At 46.2% G+C, this 19,985-nt stretch overlaps 1 protein-coding gene and 1 long non-coding RNA gene across 2 annotated transcripts; one reads left to right on the forward strand and one right to left on the reverse strand.

The window, feature by feature from the left end:
- Positions 1 to 168: 168 nt before the first annotated feature.
- On the reverse strand, positions 169 to 1,743 carry LOC117011068. The gene is made up of 2 exons (XR_004420845.1): positions 1,674 to 1,743; positions 169 to 519 (listed from the first exon to the last, which is right to left on the reverse strand). It is a non-coding gene; the product is annotated as an uncharacterized LOC117011068 (long non-coding RNA).
- On the forward strand, positions 1,594 to 18,983 carry CFAP53 (cilia and flagella associated protein 53). Its single transcript, XM_033086306.1, has 8 exons — positions 1,594 to 1,724; positions 3,543 to 3,772; positions 5,931 to 6,107; positions 11,925 to 12,228; positions 15,008 to 15,226; positions 16,190 to 16,406; positions 16,832 to 16,934; positions 18,318 to 18,983. Exons 1-8 carry the CDS (start codon positions 1,626 to 1,628, stop codon positions 18,538 to 18,540), a joined length of 1,572 nt encoding a protein of 523 aa, XP_032942197.1. The 5' UTR covers positions 1,594 to 1,625; the 3' UTR covers positions 18,541 to 18,983.
- The last annotated feature ends 1,002 nt before the right edge of the window (positions 18,984 to 19,985 follow it).

Below are 19,985 nucleotides of genomic sequence, written 5' to 3' on the forward strand. Positions count from 1 at the left end.
CAAAGTCACAATAGTATGACAGCATTAAGTCCCTACTGAACTAAACTCAAAAGATTCCATTTCAAGCACTACTGTGGTGGTATAACACACACATACAACACAGTGTGTAAATCCTGTGTATCAAACCACTGTGTTTGACTGTGCAAGGATCCCATCATTGACACCAGAAGTAATTGAACTTTTAATTGGATAGAACAAGCTTTACAAACAGGTTAAACATTGACCTTTCTTCCCTGGGATCATTTTTATCAACTTGTTATCAGCCAAGCTAAAGTGATTATGTGCAAGAAAGCAAAGTTCTTGGCAGTGCGTGTGTGTGTGTGTCCCAGAGCTTCAAAGCTTCAGCAACAGCTTTTTCCTGTGCCTCCTTTGAGGGCAGTGAGCTTGAAGCAATCGCTGATCCACGGCCAATGTTTTGCTTCCCGTTTTCCTCCATCCCAGGCAGGTCTGAGCCTGGCATCAGCAGCAGGAGGTGTCTGTGACAATCCTGGGATCTGCAGGTTCACACTGCTCCATCACCTGCGGGCACAGGGAACACACTGCTGTCACTAACTCCGTTTCACAGAGTCACAGAAGGGTTTGAGTTGGGAGGGACCTTAAAGCACACCGGGGAAAAGCCAGGTTCACTTTCCTGGTGGATTTTAAAAGGTTTAATAAAAGACAGCAAGAGACAAACAATACAGCAAAAGGTCATAACGACCGGGTTATATGCTTGGCATTCAGCCACGAGCACAGCTGCTGCTTAGGAGACACTTTTAAATTTATTAGCCCATTGCATACTCATAGGCCCATCACACATTTTCAAACTTTTCTGTAAACTATTTTCCATATTCCAAGAACTGTTTCACTTGGCCACTCCTTGACTCCACCATTTTAGGGGATGCATGTTTATTGGCTGTGGCTTTATTTCTATTATCAGTCTTAATTTGGGCTGTGGTCTAATTTTTACAAACAGTCGGGGCTGGTAGCTGGTGTATCAGTAGCAGGTGTCTTCACTGGGCGTTATCCAACCAAGCAGGTAGTTCACTCACTTCAAATACACTTTATCAGCCTATGTTACTCCTTAAGAAAACTGTATCATATAAACCCATTTCAACACCACACAAATAGTATCCACCATAATATTTGTGAAAAGCCAGTACCATAATATGTGTTTATAACACCATCCACTTCCATCCCTGCCATGGCAGGGACAATTTCCACCGTCCCAGGTTGCTCCAATCCCATCCAGCCTGGCCTTGGACACTCCAGGGATCCAGGGGCAGCCACAGCTGCTCTGGGCACCCTGTGCCAGGGCCTGCCCACCCTCCCAGCCAGCAATTCCTTCCCAATATCCCATCCAGCCCTGCCCTCTGGCACTGGAAGCCATTGCCTGTGTCCTGTCCCTGCATGCCTTGTCCCCAGTCCCTGTGCAGCTCTCCTGGAGCCCCTTCAGGCCCTGCCAGGGGCTCTGAGCTCTCCCTGGAGCCTTCTCTTGTGCAGGGGAGCAGCCCCAGCTGTGCCAGCCTGGCTCCGTAAGATAAGACTGATTAACCATGCCGTGACACCCCTCAGCGCCCCCGCCGCCATGATGCCACTTCCGTCCCGCTCGCGTCCCCTCAGCAACGGCGGCGCCTCCACCCGCCATGGCGGCGAGGCCCCCGGCCCGTCCCCAGCCCCCGCACTGCTCTCACATCCAGAGACGCCGGGAATTCACCGGCTGCGGGCCGCACGATGTGGCGCTGGTGAGAAGCCACGCCGGGTCTGCTCCGCTCCGGGGAGCTGAGCGGACGTGGGGGTCGGAGCCCCAGAGCGGGGCCGGCTGGGGCAGGACCCTCTGGGAACAGCCGGGAGGGGTCCCAGGGAGCCCGGTGCTGTGTTTGAAGGTCCCGGGATGCCCGGTGCTGTGTTTGGGGTCCTGGAGAACTCGGTGCTGTGTTTGAAGGTCCCAGGGTGCCCCGTGCTGTGTTTAGGAGTCCTGAGGAGCCCGGTGCTGTGTGAGGGGATCCTGAGGAGCCCGGTGCTGTGTCTGGGAGTCCTGAGGAGCCCGGTGCTGTGTTTGGGAGTCCTGAGGAGCCTGGTGCTGTGTGAGGGGATCCTGAGGAGCCCGGTGCTGTGTTTGGGAGTCCTGAGGAGCCCGGTGCTGTGTGAGGGGATCCTGAGGAGCCCAATGCTGTGTGAGGGAGTCCTGAGGAGCCCGGTGCTGTGTGAGGGGATCCTGAGGAGCCCGGTGCTGTGTGAGGGGATCCTGAGGAGCCCGGTGCTGTGTGAGGGGATCCTGAGGAGCCCGGTGCTGTGTTTGGGAGTCCTGAGGAGCCCGGTGCTGTGTGAGGGGATCCTGAGGAGCCCGGTGCTGTGTTTGGGAGTCCTGAGGAGCCCGGTGCTGTGTGAGGGGATCCTGAGGAGCCCGGTGCTGTGTGAGGGGATCCTGAGGAGCCCGGTGCTGTGTGAGGGGATCCTGAGGAGCCCGGTGCTGTGTTTGGGGATCCTGAGGAGCCCGGTGCTGTGTTTGGGAGTCCTGAGGAGCCCGGTGCTGTGTGAGGGGATCCTGAGGAGCCCGGTGCTGTGTGAGGGGATCCTGAGGAGCCCGGTGCTGTGTTTGGGAGTCCTGAGGAGCCCGGTGCTGTGTGAGGGGATCCTGAGGAGCCCGGTGCTGTGTGAGGGATCCTGAGGAGCCCGGTGCTGTGTTTGGGAGTCCTGAGGAGCCCGGTGCTGTGTGAGGGGGTCCTGAGGAGCCCGGTGCTGTGTGAGGGGATCCTGAGGAGCCCGGTGCTGTGTGAGGGGATCCTGAGGAGCCCGGTGCTGTGTGAGGGGATCCTGAGGAGCCCGGTGCTGTGTGAGGGGATCCTGAGGAGCCCGGTGCTGTGTGGGATGGGGGTGTAGGCAAGGCTTGTCTAATTTAGGAGGAATTGCTTCACAGAAAAGATGTCCAGGCCTTGGAAGGAGCTGCACAGGGAGCTGTTGGAGTTCCCGTCCCTGGAGGTGTCCAAGGAAGGACTGTGGCACTGAGTGCTCTGGGCTGGGTGACACGGTGGGGGTCAGGCACAGCTTAGCCTTGATGATCTTGTAGGTCTTTTCCAGTCTCATTGATTTTGTGTTTACCCTGTAATTACCACAAACTCATCATTTGATATTAGGTACTTGCACAGTCATTAATTCAACTGAAAAAAATGCAAACTAATACTTTGTATTTTCACCCATGAATGGTTTCGGCTGGAAGGGACCTCAAAGCCCATCTAGTCCCACCCCTGCCATGTGCAGGGACATCTTCTTCTATCCCAGGTTGCTCCAAGCCCTGTCCATCCTGCCTTGGACACTTCTAGGGATCCAGGGACAGCCACAGCTGCTCTGGAAAACGTGTGCCAAGGCCTGCCCACCCTCAGAAAGAAGAATTTCTTTCAGCATCTGGCCTAGTTTTTCCATCTTTCACTTTGTACCCATTACTCCTTGTCCTGTCACTACAGTTTGTGATAGAGTCCCTCTTTGAATTCTCTGTGGGCTCCTCCCCATCCTGGAAGCTGCTGTGAGGTCTCCACGCTTTCTCCATTTCCTGCTTCTCACAGATAGCCAAGCCCTCCAAGAGGGACCTCAGAGAAGAGGCGATTTTGGCCGACAGGGTGCGGGAGGAGGAGCAGCGTGAGCAGGAGCGCAGCCTGCGGGTCTTCCTCCACTACCGCAAGGTCTGCGACTGGCAGAAGGGCGGCGAGGAGAAATGGAAACACCACGCCGTGGAGAGGAAGGTCCGGGCCACCGTGCAGCAGTACCTGCAGGAGGTCGATGTGAGAAGGCAGAGGTAGCCAACAAGTAGCCAGCGCAGCCCCCCTGCTGTTTTCAGCGTGTGCTCCGCGGGCACCGTGTTCAAACTCAGTAAACAGTGTAGCTGAGGTGGCGTTTGGAGCCTCCTGTCTGCTGCAGAGAAGGGTAGAAGTAGTAGGGTAGCACTTTAGTTGTTTGGTTTTTAAAGAGAATGAAGAGTACCTCGACATAATTATAAAATGTTGGAATGGTTTGGGTTGGAAAGAACCTTAAAGCTCATCTCATTCCAAGCCCCCTGGCAGGGACACGTCCCACCAGGCCAAGCCTTGTCCAACCTTGTACACAACTTTTTCATAGATGGGACACAGAATCATCACAGAATCTTTCTGGTGTGGTTTGGGCTGGATGGGATCATCTAGTTCTACCCAGCCTGCCATGGACATCCACAGCTTCTCTGGGTAGCAAAGTGTCAAAAATTGTCTCAGTTTAGTTTCATTGAGGGTTTAGCTGCAAACTCACCAAGCTGATGTTTAGGTCCTTCAAATAACACTTTGCAGCACAGCCAGCTGAAAAAAGTGATTTTTTCCAGAAGTCTTTCAAAAATATTAAAGGTGAAGCATGTTGCTGCCGTGTAAAGAACAGAATTGTGCTGTACTGATCTTTGGAAAAAATAATGTGATTTAATTTCTCAGTTAATTTCATGTCAAGTGACTTTGCAGCTGTGCAGGTCATCAGTTTGGTGTCCGGTCTAATGTGCCTTCAGGGGAATTGTACATGGGTTCCACAGAACCACTGGGGTTAGAAGGAACCTCCTGGGATGATCTGGTCCAGCCCCAGAGTCACCTAGAGCAGGGTGCCCAGGAGTGTGTGTGTGTCCGTTTGGGTTTTGCTTGTCTCCACACATGGAGACTGAATCACCCCTGCGGGCAACCTGTCCCAATACCTGACCGCATTCAGAGTAAAAAGAAAACAAAATGTGTTCTTCTGCTCATTTGGAATTTCACGTGGTTTAATTTGTGGCCCCTTGTCCTGTCACTGGGCACTAGTGAGGAGAAGGTGTCTGTCTTTTCTGCATTCCCTCCCTTCAGCAGTTTATGTATTGGTGAGATCCCTCTGTACCCTCTCTTCTCCAGGCTGGACAGCCCCAGCTGTCTCAGGGGAGAAGGAACTTCAGGAGAGATTCTCTCTCAGTGTCCCTGCACTAACGGTGTGTCCCTGTGCTGCTGCAGAGCCCAGAGCTGGAGCCAGCACTCGGGGTGGGGTTTCAGCCCTGCCCAGAGGAAGGATTCCCTCCCTGGATGTGCTTGCCGTGCTCCTCCTTCCGCAGCCCGAGGTGCCAGTGGCTTTCTTAGCCACAAGGGTGCAGGGGTGGTTTGTGCTCAGCTTGTCTGCCAGGACCTTTCTGCTGAGACACTCTGGCGTTTGGGCTGGAATTGGTGATTTCTGGATCCCGTAGCCCCAGGTTTCTCCCTGCTGGGACTAGCAGAGGGGTAAATGGTGGTGTGTTTAAAAACTGCTTATTCGACATGATTTTCTCATCAAAGATATTTCAGGATGAAGTGTTTTGTGGAGTGATGCTAAAATAGCAAGAGGTCATTTGAGAGAAGATGTAATTACAGATGCACAGAGAAGGGAGAGTATCAGGAAAAGATTCTTTCCTAGGGAGTTGTAGGGCACTCCACAGGCTCCCCGAGGCTGCCAGAGCTCCAGGAGATTTTGGGCACTGCTCCCAGGGATGCTCAAGGTGGGATTGTTGTGGTGTCTGTGCCAGGACAGGGGCTGGGCTGGATGATCCTGGTGGGTTCCTTCCAGCTCAGGATATTCTGTGGGTCTGTGCTGAAGGATAACAACAGTACAAAATCTAATTGTTACCATCTGGTGACGAATGTAGACTGAGAATTAGAAGAATCTGATGAATGGGGAACTGAAGTCATAAAGCAGCTTTGAAAGTGGGTTTGTAAGATCAGGGGTTTAAACCGTGCCTGGACAGAATTGCACATGCCATGCTGTAAGATTCCCTCAATGGACACAACATGAACGATCCCTGAGTTAAAATTTGGTGTTCACTTCTCTGACATTTGCAAGAGGTGTTGAAAGTAGCCTGGTAGCCACTTTATGTTAATAACAAATAAGCTAAAACTTAGTCCTTCAACAGAAGGATTGATGTAGCCTTTATTCAAATGTTTTCATTAAAGGCTTCGTGACTTTCTGGAGGCAGAGGAAAATAGGTACTTCGCTGAGGCAGAGGCACTTGATGAAGAAAAGGCACTGGACAGAGAAATAAAGATGAAAGAGCAAGCAAAATTACTGAGGGAGAAGAGGGAGCAAGAAAGACTACGAGTGGTGGCTGAAAAACGAGAGCAACAGTTCAGGTATTGCCATAAAAACACCTTATAAAAGAGAATTTGCCAAAGTAAATATATAGGGACAATTTTAAAAAGAAGGTGGCAGTAATAACTGAGGGAGGAAAGATGGAAGTGATTCAAACAAATAAGACAGAAAGAATTAAAGTAGTTAATTCTTGCAAGTATAGTGTGTCCTCCTTGTCCTCCATGAGCATTCCTGCTTTTCCACCTGCCAAGCCACCCCTTTTTGTAATTCCTGTTCCATCTTTATACTGCTGGAGTGAACAGGGTGCATGGAAGGTTAATTTGGCCTAAATCAAGCTTATACTAAGTTAATTAATACTAACTTACTACTAAGCTAATACTAATAATTGCCAAATGTTAAAATTGTCCAAAAAGACAGTATTTTTATTTATTGCATACTTTTCAAGAGCAGTAGCTGCAGCTAAGTTTTTAATGCAGCCTGAAGTTCTGTGCCAAGTCTTCCTGAGTGAAAGCAGTAACTTGCAGGTACTTATTAGGATCTAAGGCCTTGGCATGAAATCTGCCTTGTCCCATTCTTGGAAATCTGGTTTTTCGAGGGAGGGATGAAAGAAATAATAATGTTATTTGACTATGATAATTTGAAGTGTCTTTCCCAGTCTCCAGCAGTACTGTGAAATCTACAACACCTGCCTCTCAGTGTGCACAGGCTGGGGATAAAAATCAACATTCGCTCTCACTTGTGCATAAACTCCAATTAACTAATTCCACAGGTATTATATATATTGCAGGCAGGAAAATGTTTGTTTAAATTATTATTAAATTATTGAATTAGACAGGTGTTAGAAGTGCATGTACTGCCTAACTTCACATGGTGGTTTGAAAATGTGGCTGTTGCCTTCTGCAGCTTCTGGTTTGCTCTCTCTAACACAAAGCTGTTGAAACTCACTTTTAAAATAGTTTGGAGAGGGTGCTGCTGGAGTGCCTTTTATTTTGTGCTTGTAGCTTGTTTTACACACCAAGAAGATGTTAACTTGGACACCTAAAAGTAGGTGTCAAAGTGTGGGTATCTTTATATTCCCTGGGAATCTGCATTCCTGCTCTATTTAAAACTTCACGGAAATCAGGACAGTTACAGGAGCCTGGAGTCAGTCTCAAACAGGCCTGTCCTGCCCTGTCAGTTGAACTGCACCCCAGCCTCTACTGACTTTAATTAGGTTCTCGTTGATCAGAGTGGGAATTTAGCACATATGCAGGTTCCTGTTTAGATGTCTAATTTTAGACATTTTAATTGCAGAATGAATCACACCACTGAACTGCATCATCTGGTGGTACACACTTGAACCTTCATGCTGTAGTTGCCTGTCTTAATGTCCTTTGTCTTCCCACTGTAGCCCTGTTGATCTATGGTTCGCTCACTCTCATGGGATTATTTCATCCTGTTATTATCCTTTTAGCTTTCCCACTCTGCTGTGGGATCTAAGCAGTATTCACACCACACAGCATCCCGTTAAAAGTGTTGCTGAAGCTTTATTGCTGTTGGTGTTCTGCTGGCTGCATGTTTTCAGAGGAGTTAGAGGCAGTGAAACCACCTCTTTTCACAGCTGAGTGGAAATCCTGGGGTATCTTTTCAAATGAATCTTCATCCTACAGGGCAGAGTCCTTCTCTTTGCCTGTCCGGATATAATGGGAATACATTCCATGGTTAGTTCCTCTAGCTGTGTCCCATCTACTTTTAAATTAAGGTTCCTATAAAAGAGCAGAACTCTGATAAACACCAGCTGACAAAAGTTCTGTGACAGGGATGTGCTTAGTTGTATTTTAGTCTTTTGTTTTCTGTCCTTTTCCGGTGAGAAAGGAAGTCTCTGCTGTGGCAATTGATTCTAATTAGATTCTGGTATCTCAATCTGCATGTATCTGTCTTGTTTAAGTAGCCCCAGGTCTGTTTTATCCTGGCTGTTAGATGTTACTCTTTCTCCTAAACCTGGTCCAGGCAGAGATCTGGGAGCAGGATTTGCTGCTCAGGAGAACAACACTTACTGAAAATCCACTCCGAAGCAGGAGTCTGTAATTGTGTCACAGCCTGTCCTCTGGGGCACTGGCCTCCAGTCCTCTGACTGCACCCTGCTAGCTGTAAAAACTGTCAACACTCACCCCAGTTTGTTTATTTATCAACTATATATATATATTAAAAATATACTGTGCTGGTGTATTGTGCACACTATAAAACATATGCACAAATAGAAATTAAAAAGAGCGAGGCAAAGATGAAAGAAATGCTATTTTTTACTTTTTAATGTTATTTATCAATGGTATTCTCTTCCTGCACAGCCCCACTTTGGAGATTATTACTCCAGGGCATACCCTGGAGCTCTGGCAAGTCAATCCGGTAGCAGGTGGATATGCACATAATTTTCTGTTTATCTTTGCCTGTGTGTTTACAACTCTTTTGAATGTCTTTCTGAAACCTGATACAGACTTGTTTGTATTTCCTTTAATTTCCCAAGCAAGGTGGTCCCCTCTTTTGCAGGCATGGATTGTCAAACCTTGAGGTACAGGAGCATCTACACTGTCAGACATTATTCCAGAGCACTAAAAGGCAGCATTTTTATAATTTTTACCTGTGGGCCGGTTGCCATGGCCTGAGGGTTCAGGTGTAACAGCTTTTCAGTAGCAATGTTAACCAGGAGGAGTCCTTTGTCACAAGGTGACAGAGGAGACAAGGCTTGGACCACGGGAATCCTGCTGGAATTCATTTTCAGGGAGGGCTACCCCTGAGAAGAGGCTCAGCCCGTGCTAGCCTGAGGGCATGCTCATCATTGGTAACTTTAAAGAAAACTGCAATGTCTTAAAATTTGCATAAAACACATACCACATCCTCTTTCTTGTGGTAACATCAGAAGCATCCATATGGGGAGTGTTGTTATCCCAGCAACACCGTGCTGCAGTCATGAAGTGAATGAATAACTGGGGAGGTTCTGTCTTTGGGAAGTAGCCACATCCAGGCACAGTTTTAATGTTAAGGAGCTTAGGATAGCAAAGTGAGGAAGAAAACCTGCCATCTGGGAGAGCAGATGTTTATGTGTCAGTGTAAAAGCTGCTTTGAGGGAATTATTTTGATGAAATCAAGCAATTATAGGGTTATTTTATATTAAAATTCTAACGATGCTGAACATAATTAACTTCTGCTCCCCGCTGGGAATTCAATAAATATCAGATTGGTTTATAATCACAGAAAAGAATAACTAGTACTTTATTCCTTCGGTGCTGAGAGAACTTTGAACCCATTGTGTTAAGGTAATACAGTTATTGCTAGTCGTGTAAGATTTCAAATCTTAATAATGGCATGTTTCTCTCACAACATTTGAGAAATATGTTTTTCACGAATACTAATTAGTGCTGTGGTCTTTAATCATCACTAAGTCCCACCCAGGAGGTGAAAGATAGATTCCAGTGGTAGAACATAAGAAAGCCATCAATGACAGAGTATACGTTTGTTGACCTGCTGGGAGACAGGGGCACTCCTTGGAATGTCCATGGCTCATGGCATGCACATCCGTCTGCTTTGATTGCTGGGTTAATCTTTGGTCACGAGGTTCCTGTCTCATCCAAGAGGTAAAACTGAACTACAGCATCTTATCATGTGTTGGTTGGGTTGGAAGGCGCCTTCAAAGTCACATTTATCATGGGCAGGGACAATTTCCACTGTCCCAGGCTGCTCCAATCCCATCCAACCCAACCTTGGACACTCCAGGGATCCAGGGGCAGCCCCAGCTGCTCTGGGCACCCTGTGCCAGGGCCTGCCCACCCTCCCAGGCAGCAATTCCTTCCGAATATCCCATCCAGCCCTGCCCTCTGGCACTGGAAGCCATTGCCTGTGTCCTGTCCCTGCATGCCTTGTCCCCAGTCCCTGTGCAGCTCTCCTGGAGCCCCTTGAGGCCCTGCCAGGGGCTCTGAGCTCTCCCTGGAGCCTTCTCTTGTGCAGGGGAGCAGCCCCAGCTGTGCCAGCCTGGCTCCAGAGCAGAGGGGCTCCAGCCCTGCAGCATCTCCGTGGCCTCCTCTGCACTGGCTCCAGCAGCTCCAGGTCCTTGTGCTGTTGGAGCCCAGGGCTGGGGCAGCTCTGCAGGTGGGGTCTCACCTGAGCTCAGGGGCACAGGGGCACAATCCCCCTGCCCTGCTGCCCACGCTGGGGGATCAGCCCAGGGCAGGGGGTTCAGGGAGCAGGTTCAGCAAATACAGTCAGAAATGTTTCCACAGCAGTGCTGTCCCTTTCACTCACTGTGTACAGTGCCCCTCACCTTTCAGCACAGGCTCCATGGCACCAGGTGCTTTAGCTGAGAGATGTCCTTGTCCCCAGCAAAATGTGAGGCAGCAACTGTTGAATGCCAGCAGGGAGAAAATGTGGTGAGCCCTCTGCTCTGAAAATTAAATAACTACCCTGATATGGAGGTTGGTAATAGCGTTGAGGTAGTTGCCTGGTGAATATTTAATATTTTGGTAAGACAGGACAGTCAGCTGAGGCTTGTGTAATGTCATAGTATTTCACACTGTGCAGGTGTCATGCTGCCATGAAGTTGTTCATGATTCAGTCTATATCTTCTGTGAATTCCTAAATACCTTTGCAATAATTTGTAGAAGATGGTTGCATTCAGCATGAAATTGTGAGGTATCTTTTCACTTCACAACATTCACATCCTCAGAGCTTATAGATCCTTGCAGGTCTTCATCTTTGTCTGCTAGTTTCACATTCTGATTTCATGAAAATCTATATCCTGTTTATGGAACAGAATTAAAATGCTTGCAGATTGTTCAAATTAAATAATGTTTGATGGCATGTGTTGATCTCAATAGTGCTTTGTTTGCAAAAGTAAAAGCAGAATCTGCAATTAGTTCAGTGTTCTTCAACTGAAGATAAATTACCTCTTTATATGCAACTCACTTGCAGAGAGTAAAGGAAAATTGAAAGCTGCATTACTTGTTTGACTTTCTACCTTCTCCAGGCTTTTATTGCAACTTGTCTGAATTATCCCACAGAAATTCACTTTAAAAATTAATAAATTCCTAGTGGTTCCTGCTCAACCATGTAACCCACATTTCCACAGTCACAGTATTTTCTGAATATGAAGGAGCTTTCAGGTGATTTGCAAACCTATTCTAAGTCTTCATTTGAATAGAGACCAACCTGCATGTTTGAGTAAGTGTAGCATGCATGTGTTTTACATGTTAATAAAAGAATATATGCACACAACACCCTCATGTTCCAGCTCCACGTACAGTATATCGTGTATATAACATGTGAATGTATTGTGTGTCCATTTACACTCATGGAATATTCCCAAGTTGGAAGGGACCCACAGGGATCATCCAGCCCAGCCCCTGTCCCTGCACAGACTCCCCAACAATCCCATCCCTGGAGCAGTGTCCAAACTCTCCTGGAGCTCTGGCAGCCTCAGGCCGTGCCCATTCCCTTTGCCCAGCATCCTCTGGGGGAAGAACCTTTCCTGAAATCCAACCCAAACCTCCCTGGCACAGCTCCAGCCATTCCCTGGGTGCTGTCCCTGTCACCACTGAGACAAGATCAGTGTTGTCTCTTCACTTCCCATTGTGAGGAAGTTAATTTAGACTTTTTTTTGGCAAATTCAAATTCTTCAGCTCATTAATGTCACGACTTCCATCAAATCAGGCTCTCCATGGTTCCTTAGGTTCCACAAGGAGTCAGTGTCAGGCCAGGGGTATACCTTGGTGTGCTGGGTTGCTCTGTTTTGAGCAGTGATGAGCTGGGAGCCTTCATTCACCACACACCTCCAGACCTGCTTATTGTTTTGAGATTTAAAAAACCCAACCTTCTACATTGCCTTCCAGAGACCGATGTGAGGAATATCGCGTTCACTGTAAAAAAGTGAGCGAGAAGGAACTGGGCGACTGCCAGCTGGCCCAGCAGACTCTGAAGGCGATACTGAGAAAGGAAGAGGAGATGCAGGAGCGGAAGTTGGAAGAGATTTGTGAGAAGGAGCAGTTGGCTAAGGATGAGAAAGCGGAGCTGAAGGCGCAGGAGGTGGCAGCGCGGATCCAGGAAATGGTGAGCGTGCGCGAAGCCCAGCTGGCCGTGCACGCCGCTCGCAGAGAGGAGAAGAAGCAGCAGATCAGAAAGGAGGCTGAATGGCTGGTAATTTCCACAGTGTTCTGCATTCAGGCTTGTGCAGAAGGCCCTTCTAATGACAGGCTTACTAGACATTTGGACTAATCCATACCTTATCTGTATCTTCACTGATTCCATTAGTATCTGAGCCTGTGCTGTTAAGCTAAGCCTCTTTTCCAGAGCTGTGGCAAAGACATTCCTGTTTTCACAGGGAAATGCATCTTTTGAAACTCATCACTCTAAGGGGTTTTGGCACTCAGTCTCTTAGAGCTGTTGTGGGAAATAGAAACATTTTTAAACTTTTCTCAAATATCTTTGTAGTGTTTTGATTTCTGGTTTCCTGCAGGATAGCAGAGGAGTCCTGTCTCCCAGCTGAAATATTTATTTTATATATCTATTTTAAACAAATTAGCAAGCACCACATAAGCTCTCTCACCTGTTAGACCTGGCTTGCTGTTGAGCTCACAGGAGGCATTTTGGCTACCTTGGCCAACTACCCTCTTCTTTCATCATCGTTTTCCATCTCTCTTGCTATAGTTTTGCTGGGTTTAGTGTGGCCTGCTAGCTCAGTATTCTGTGTTGTCTTTGAATGATAGGAGGCTATTTAACTCAGACTTCATTTTGCAGCTATTTACATGTAGAGGCTGAATGATCACTCAGGATACTCTGTTAGACACTGGAAGCTGGTGCTGGCATCATATATACTCCCCCATGTCATAAAAATGAGGCAGTAATAGATCTAAAGCTCTGAAAATGCTGGCTGTGAAACCGTAGAGCTCTTATTCTAAGCTAGACTAATGTTTTGTTTATTTAAAAACATGTAGAGCAGGATTATTTTCTTGTAACAACTTCTAAGGCACTGCCAAACCTTCCAGGCAAAGAATGGTGTTCCTTGACTGGTTTAAAAACTTTTCAGAAAAGCACTACTAGAACAGAAGACTGCATCTTCCCCTGGAGACAGCAGCCTGGGCCTCTGTCAAGGAGATATATTTCTGGTGAAGTGGTTGAGTCTCTGAAAAAAACCCCAACCTTTCTTTGAAGGAGAGTTTCAGTATGGGATGTAATCTGTTCTCAGATTAAATGGGGTGTAATCTGTTCTCAGAAGAAGAGGGATGTGGCAGATGGCCTCATTACAAGTTTGTCATCGCAGACTGGTAGCCCCTAATGACCAGGAGTTTCATCTGGTGGAGTGGACAGCTAAGTGTGCATGAAGGTTTCTCCTGGTTGTTGCAATGAAAATAGAGTATTTAGTGAACGAGAACTCACACCTCTGGCAAGGTAGACCACGTGCATTCTCCAGGATATCTGAGAAGTAGATGTCAAAGCAGAGACAGAAATTTTTGCTTTAGCTACGTTACCTATACTAGCTTCCTTCCTCCTTTGTCTTATTTTTCCCTTTTAGAATTGTGATTTCTTGGAAAGTGACTGACTTCACGTTATCCTGACCGTAGCTTCACGGGTTTCTGCTATAGCACTTTGGTCCTGGCTTGCAGAAGGGTGGTTGGTAATCACCTCTTTGTACATTTGTGATGTGGTGTTACCCCAATGAACAAATTTCGATGGATCCCATCTTGGCTGCTCTCACAAAGCTACCCTGATGTCAGAATTCATCCAAAGACATGTGCCAACTTGCACAGCAGACTGCTAACTCATTCTGCTTTCTTTCCACCTTTGCTGTTCAAAGCTTTTTGGATTACTAATTCTATTCCTCAAATTACATATATATTGAGTTTCAAAGCTGTTTTACCAGCTTCTGAAAGTGAATTTGACAGTTCAGGCAGATACAAAGTCAGCTTTGGCTCTGAAACACTGCAAAAACCCGTGGGTGCTTTATGTCCAGCATAAAAAGGGATGTTCTTTAGGGAGTGCAGCTTCTGCTTCATATGGGGAAGATTAGACATGCTGTTTATGACAAACCTGCTGAAGCATTTTAAAAGACTCATCCACATTACAAAAGAGACATTTGATTTAAAAACAAGTTAACAAAAAACTGTGTGCCTTTGAGACAGCTGAAGCATGATTTCTGAGATAATACAATGCTAATAATGGTCACATACTATGTAATAACTATGCTTCAGTACACTTATTCAATTGCAAGACGTCCAGAAATTATGCTTATAAATTACTTAATGATGCTACTTTTGAATTCTTTTGGGGTTAAATAATCTTGAATATACAAATACCTATTTGATATCAAATATGCATTTCCGAGTTGTCATTGTTTCTTTTTTGAGAACTCAGTTTCATATACGTTTTTCCAATATAAAGTGGAATATAAAGCTCTTTCCACTATGAAGTGGGATGGTTTGAAACCATGGAAATTCAGTAAGTGCCCATCAGAACACAAGGATCCAATCACGGACTTAGTGCAGTGTTATGGCCAGTAGAGATGCAGTGCTCTGAACACCCAACACAGGCACAGGACAGATAATATCTGCAGAAACAGCAGGAACATGTGGCCCTGTTATTTGTCAGTGCTTATGGCTGTGTGTGAACTCTTGGATGTAGATCAAAAGTGCTGCAGTGATTCTGATTTCCCTAAGGAGATGACTGTGTCTACCTGAAACATTTGGAAAATATCAGGCACAATTCAGTTTTTGTATTGAAGTGTATGTGATAGTTACAGATAAAAGTCCTGAATTCTAACATGCTAAAATGTTCATGCTTTACCAGGCCTAGTGGATGACACCAATTCTGTGTTGCCAGCAAGGCTTCACTCTTCAAAGTTGCAATAAACTAACTCTAGCCACCACTTAGTTTGAAGTTATGAAGTGATTTTACAAGCTGGCTACTTTTATCCTCATAGGAAGAAGAGCTGCACCAGCTTAGGAAAGAAAATGAAGAACTTGAGAGGAAGAAGCGGTATCAGCAGAAGGAGTGCAGGGACATATTGCTCAAAGCAGTGCAGGACAAGGAGAAGCTTCTTGATGAGGAAAAAAAAGCTCAACTTGCCATAGAGAAGATGATCTTGGAAAGAAATTTTCAGGACTGTGAGAGGGAACATGTGGACATAACAAAAAAAAAGGTAAGGTGTTTCATTGTGGAATCGTGGGGCAATGCCTGATCTGGTCTAGTTCTGTGGCCCTGTGATCTGCACAGGGTAACAGAGAGCTGACACAACCCCTTCTCCCTGAAAGAGATAATTCTTTTGTTGAACAGCATGTTGCCTCTCCTCCTGCCAGTGCTCTGCACCTCTGCAGAAGCCCATTAGCTCTTCAAACCACAGCACTTTAGAGCCTGATAAATGAAGTGGGGGCTCTCAGGAAATCCTGGAATTTTGTCCCTCCACGCTGATTTCATTGTGTGTAAATCACCCGAGCTTTAGCATCCTTACACTTGATGGACATAATAGAGGCTGGAAAACTATTTTTTGTTTCATGGAGCTGATGTAGCATTTGTAACTGCAGAAGAAAGGAAATATTTAACTTACTGTAATTAAGGACTACTAAAAAACTTGAAAATATTTAAAAACTCTATATGGATAGATGCAAACTCTCATGTTTTATTCCTTGGAGATGCCATGAATCAACGGATGTGTTTGTCATTTCCTGAAGGTAAGCAAGTAGATTGTCCAACTTCAGCATGCAAATGAGTCTCAGGGTATTTAGGACACAGCACAGAGGTGTTTAGAAGGTCATGTAGGTTAGGAGAGTTGTGTCAACTCAAAATTAGACCTTGCTGCAGAATTACAGGAGGTGATATATATAGTATAGTATACAGTACAGTATAATATTTAATGCTGGTGATAGTGAGTAGCCTGGTCAGCTGTGGAAAATCTGTAAAATGGGTGTGTTGCAGACAGCTGGGCAAGGGGATCACTCTGTAGCTGTCCTGTTGTCTGGCCAGGCAGAGGACTCCTTCCCATGGCAGGTTTGGAAATGGAGCTCTGGGCTCCCACACTGGCTGTGAACCACCACTTCTCTTCACATTTGAAATGCTTTCTGGAATTAATTTACTCAGATCTGCAAATGTCTGTGTGTGTTTGCAGCAAGCGCTGTTGAAGGAGCAACTTAGCTACCTGGATCATCTGGCTGAGCAGCTGAGGAGGGAGAAGGAGCAAGAAAAAGAAGACGAGAAGGTCTTCAAGGAAGAGAGGGATCAGATTTGGGCCGACAAGGTTGAGAGAATGAAACAAGAGCGGGAGGCTCGATTTCAGCTGCTGAGAGATGTCGTGGACATAAGACAGGCACAGATGGAGGAGAAGTGTAAGTGGTCAAACACACAACTGGGCAGAGGCAGTGCAACACCCTGCTGCTGGCCCAGCACACACTGTGTGATGGAGTGGACAACAATGCGACCCTCCCTGAACCTGTTCTCAAAATGCAATCCTACAGGCTTTCCTTCCACTAATTCCCCATTGCCATCACCAGAGCAAGGCCTGGTAAAGTAAGGATTGCACGGGCAAACGGTCATTATTATTAATTATGTTATTACGAAGTCCTGAATGTGAAAGCTTTCCAGTTCTGAGTGGATGAAAAACAAACAAGCTAAGAATATACTTGCTGTTGTTTGTGTGGCAACAAAACTCAAGCCTTCTATTTAGGCTACTTAGCCCAAATGCAGTCTCACTGTCCCTTCAAGCTCAGTGGAGCTGTTACCTTCTGAAAGGATTTTTGGTTTTGTTTTCCAGTGCAGAAAAAAGAAGAAAGGAAAATAGAGATTGCTGAAGAGAAGAGGGCAATGGCTTTAGCAGTCAGAGAATTCGAACAAGAAGAAGAATTAAAACGTATAAGGTATTTTTCTTCTGTGTCATGGATTCATTTCTTTGCAGATCAATCTTCTAAACTTGTGAGCAAGCTGTTTCTTTTTTTCTGATAACTCTAGAACACTGGGTGGACTTCCTTCTATTTAGAGAGGCTTTCCCACCATGAACCTTATCAGTTCCAAACTGCCCAATAGCAGACTTGTGATACTGCAGCTGGTATTAAGTCATTAATCCTGACCTCAGAAAATAATGGTACATACCCTTGTGTTGGTCCTTTTGCATCATCATGTGAGTTACATCAATCATATTTCCTAAACCCATCCCCTCATACTCTGAGCTGTTGTTACCAGCAGCAGAAGTCTGGGGAGGAGGGTTAATGAGAGGTTTGTTTGTTCCTGCCCCAGAAGAACAAGTGTGTCCGGGCTTATTGCTAAACTCCACCCACAGTCATGCCTTGAAAATCTTAATCAGCCACCGGAACACGCGGCTGCAGCGTGTAACCTGGCTCTCCGTGCCTCGCTGTGCCTCTGGATGAGCAGATCCTTACACGCAGTAGCTGGAATGTTCCTCTGGGTGTCATGCAAAGCCTTGGGCAAAGGGCCGTACCTCACTTCCTCCCCTTTTGTAGTCCTCCCCTTTCTCCACTCTAGTCCGTGGGATACAAGTAGCTCCTTCCCCAGCCGGAATCGTTGTGTTCTCTGAGGGCGTTATTGGGAACGACCTCCTGGCTGTGGAAATGTCACCGCTGTGAAGGAAATACGCTGGGCTCCAGCTGGGATGTGCTCCACTTAGCAGAGATGGCACTCAGCAGTGTCAGGAGGGGTTTGTGGCTCAGCTCTGTTGAGTTAGTGCACGAGTCCTGACTGCTCTGTTGGCATTCAAGTGTCTGTGTGACTCCTGAACACGTAAGACTTCCTCTGCTTCTCCAGAGGGTAGTGAAAGCAGCACACAGGTCCTGAGGTGGAGTGGAGGATGGATTTCTTCTGACAGCCACTTCCAGCAGTATCAGTGCAGCAGGGAGTTGTTCTTCTCAGAAGGAGGGTGAGGATGGGTGTAAGCAGCAGCACTGAGCCCGAGCAGGGATGGACTGAGACCCTCATCCTCTCTCCTGTCACCACGGCTGTGAGGAGCAGGGAATGCACGCTGATTACAGGGAGCTGTTCCTTCTCTCTTTCTGGTCAAGCACCAGTTTTACAGTCTGCTGTGCAGGATACAACAGAATGCAGTTAATTCTCTAAAGAACATAAGGGGAGCATGTAGCATTTAATAGTGGCAGTTATTCTTAACTCCTAAAAGGAGCTTTGAATGGTTCTTTAGTCTAAGCTCAAATGCTAACAGATTACATAATAATAATGCAATTTATTATTTTTACCCGCACTGCTTAAATAACCTATTCATTTGGCATTTCCAGAAAAATGCAGAAGGCCAAAGAATACAGAGACCAGCTCGCAACTCAAATTGCCTACCAACAGCGTCTCCAAAGAGCTGAGGAAGAGAAGAGGAAGAAAGAACATGAGTTAAATACAGAACAAGAGAGACAGTATGAAGAAAAGCTACAGTTCATTCTGTCAATGCCCAGTGAGTCCATAATTAAGCTCCCCGCTACAAAAAAAGCACTAATGCTTGACTCTTAAGGGCATCACTCACTCTGGTATTTTAGCTCCCTCAGTTGCCTTTAAAAACATTTAAAAAACATTTTAAAAACATTGCGGATCGTGACAGATGCTTACACTTCACTTGAGTTGGAAGAACTCTCTCCACTTTGACACTCAAACATTTAATTCAAAATTACAAGAAACATAATATTTTAAAGTTTATTTTTCCCCCATGGACTTTTTTTTTGACAAATCTGATAGAATCCAAAGTGCTTGACATTTTAATTCAAGAAAAACATCTGCCGTCTACAATATAAAAGTGTATTATTATGACATGAATTTTAAATCTGCACAAAGAAAATTTGTAGAAAACTTCCAGCAAACCTTTATTAAAATGCCTTTCAAACTGGAAATATTTGCAAAATTCTTTTATTTGTATTTAGATACCAAGTATAAAACTCTGGATGTATTTTATTGTGGGGTGATCATTGAAAAGCTGACATTCTTTTGCAATGAATGATCTGTGGAATACTGTGAGTCCTCTGCTTGGGCAGAATGAAGTATGCAGAGCTGAAGTGAGAGGTATCTCGTGAAAAGGTTTATTCTCTATAATTTTCACGGCACCTCTGCCTCTCTGGGCTTCCTTGGATCACCACACTGAACACACGGAATGGCTGCTGGAGCAGCACCACCACTTTGACACAGCGCCACAGAAGCTGGCTGGATGTCCCCAGGAAGGTGTTGGTGGTTTTTGGCAGTGGGGAGCAGGGACACCTCACTGGCCTCTCTGCTCCCATGCCAGTGGCCAGCTTGGTGACACAAGGAGCATGGGTAGGAGTGACCCAGCTGCTCCCCACGCTGCTGCCCTCCACCAGTTCTGTCCTGTTCAGAGGAGGGAAGTGAAGAATCCATGTAAAACCTCTCATCCTTTCTTGCTCACAGACTTTGTGGCATCTGCAAATGTTTCACATTATTTTTTTGTTTTTCCATATGAGTCTTTGCTGCTCCTTATCTGCAGCTGATTCTCTCTCCATCAGCTTTTCAGCTTCTGCCATTTTTCCTCCAGCTCCAGTTTCTTCATCCTTCCAAAACTTCCATCTTTCACTAACCACTTGCTCTGCCATTTTTGTCCTCCCACCCTCCTCTTCAGCATGTGGTTCCCTGTTGGCAAACCAGGTTGTGTTTTTGTTATGTGAGAACACGGACGGATGCACAGAGGAGCTGATAAATAGCTCAGGAGCCCCAGATGCCAGACATCTTGGAACAAATCAGGAGTAAAAAAGAGTTGTGAAGGGTTGTGAAAAGTTGTGTCCTCTTGGTTTGAAGCAGACACCAGGTTGACAAACGCAGAGATGTGTTAATCTGAAGCAGTATCAATGGTCTTTCAGCAAGCCAGTTAATTCTGGGAGTAAATGGTGGAAGAACCTGGCTCTGATGAAGGGAAAAGGAGATTTTATGGTTGCTTACAAAAACTTCCGAGCCAC

This window comes from Catharus ustulatus, chromosome Z (assembly GCF_009819885.2).
Source record: "Catharus ustulatus isolate bCatUst1 chromosome Z, bCatUst1.pri.v2, whole genome shotgun sequence".
Taxonomy (NCBI): Eukaryota; Metazoa; Chordata; class Aves; order Passeriformes; family Turdidae; genus Catharus; species Catharus ustulatus.

Excerpts from the sequence above, each read along its gene's own strand:
- CFAP53 (XM_033086306.1), top strand. The coding sequence starts at position 1,626 with ATGGCGGCGAGGCCCCCGGCCCGTCCCCAGCCCCCGCACTGCTCTCAC. Across the intron at positions 6,108-11,924 it reads AAACGAGAGCAACAGTTCAG|AGACCGATGTGAGGAATATC; the intron begins GTATTGCCATAA and ends ATTGCCTTCCAG. Across the intron at positions 16,407-16,831 it reads GGCACAGATGGAGGAGAAGT|TGCAGAAAAAAGAAGAAAGG; the intron begins GTAAGTGGTCAA and ends TTTGTTTTCCAG.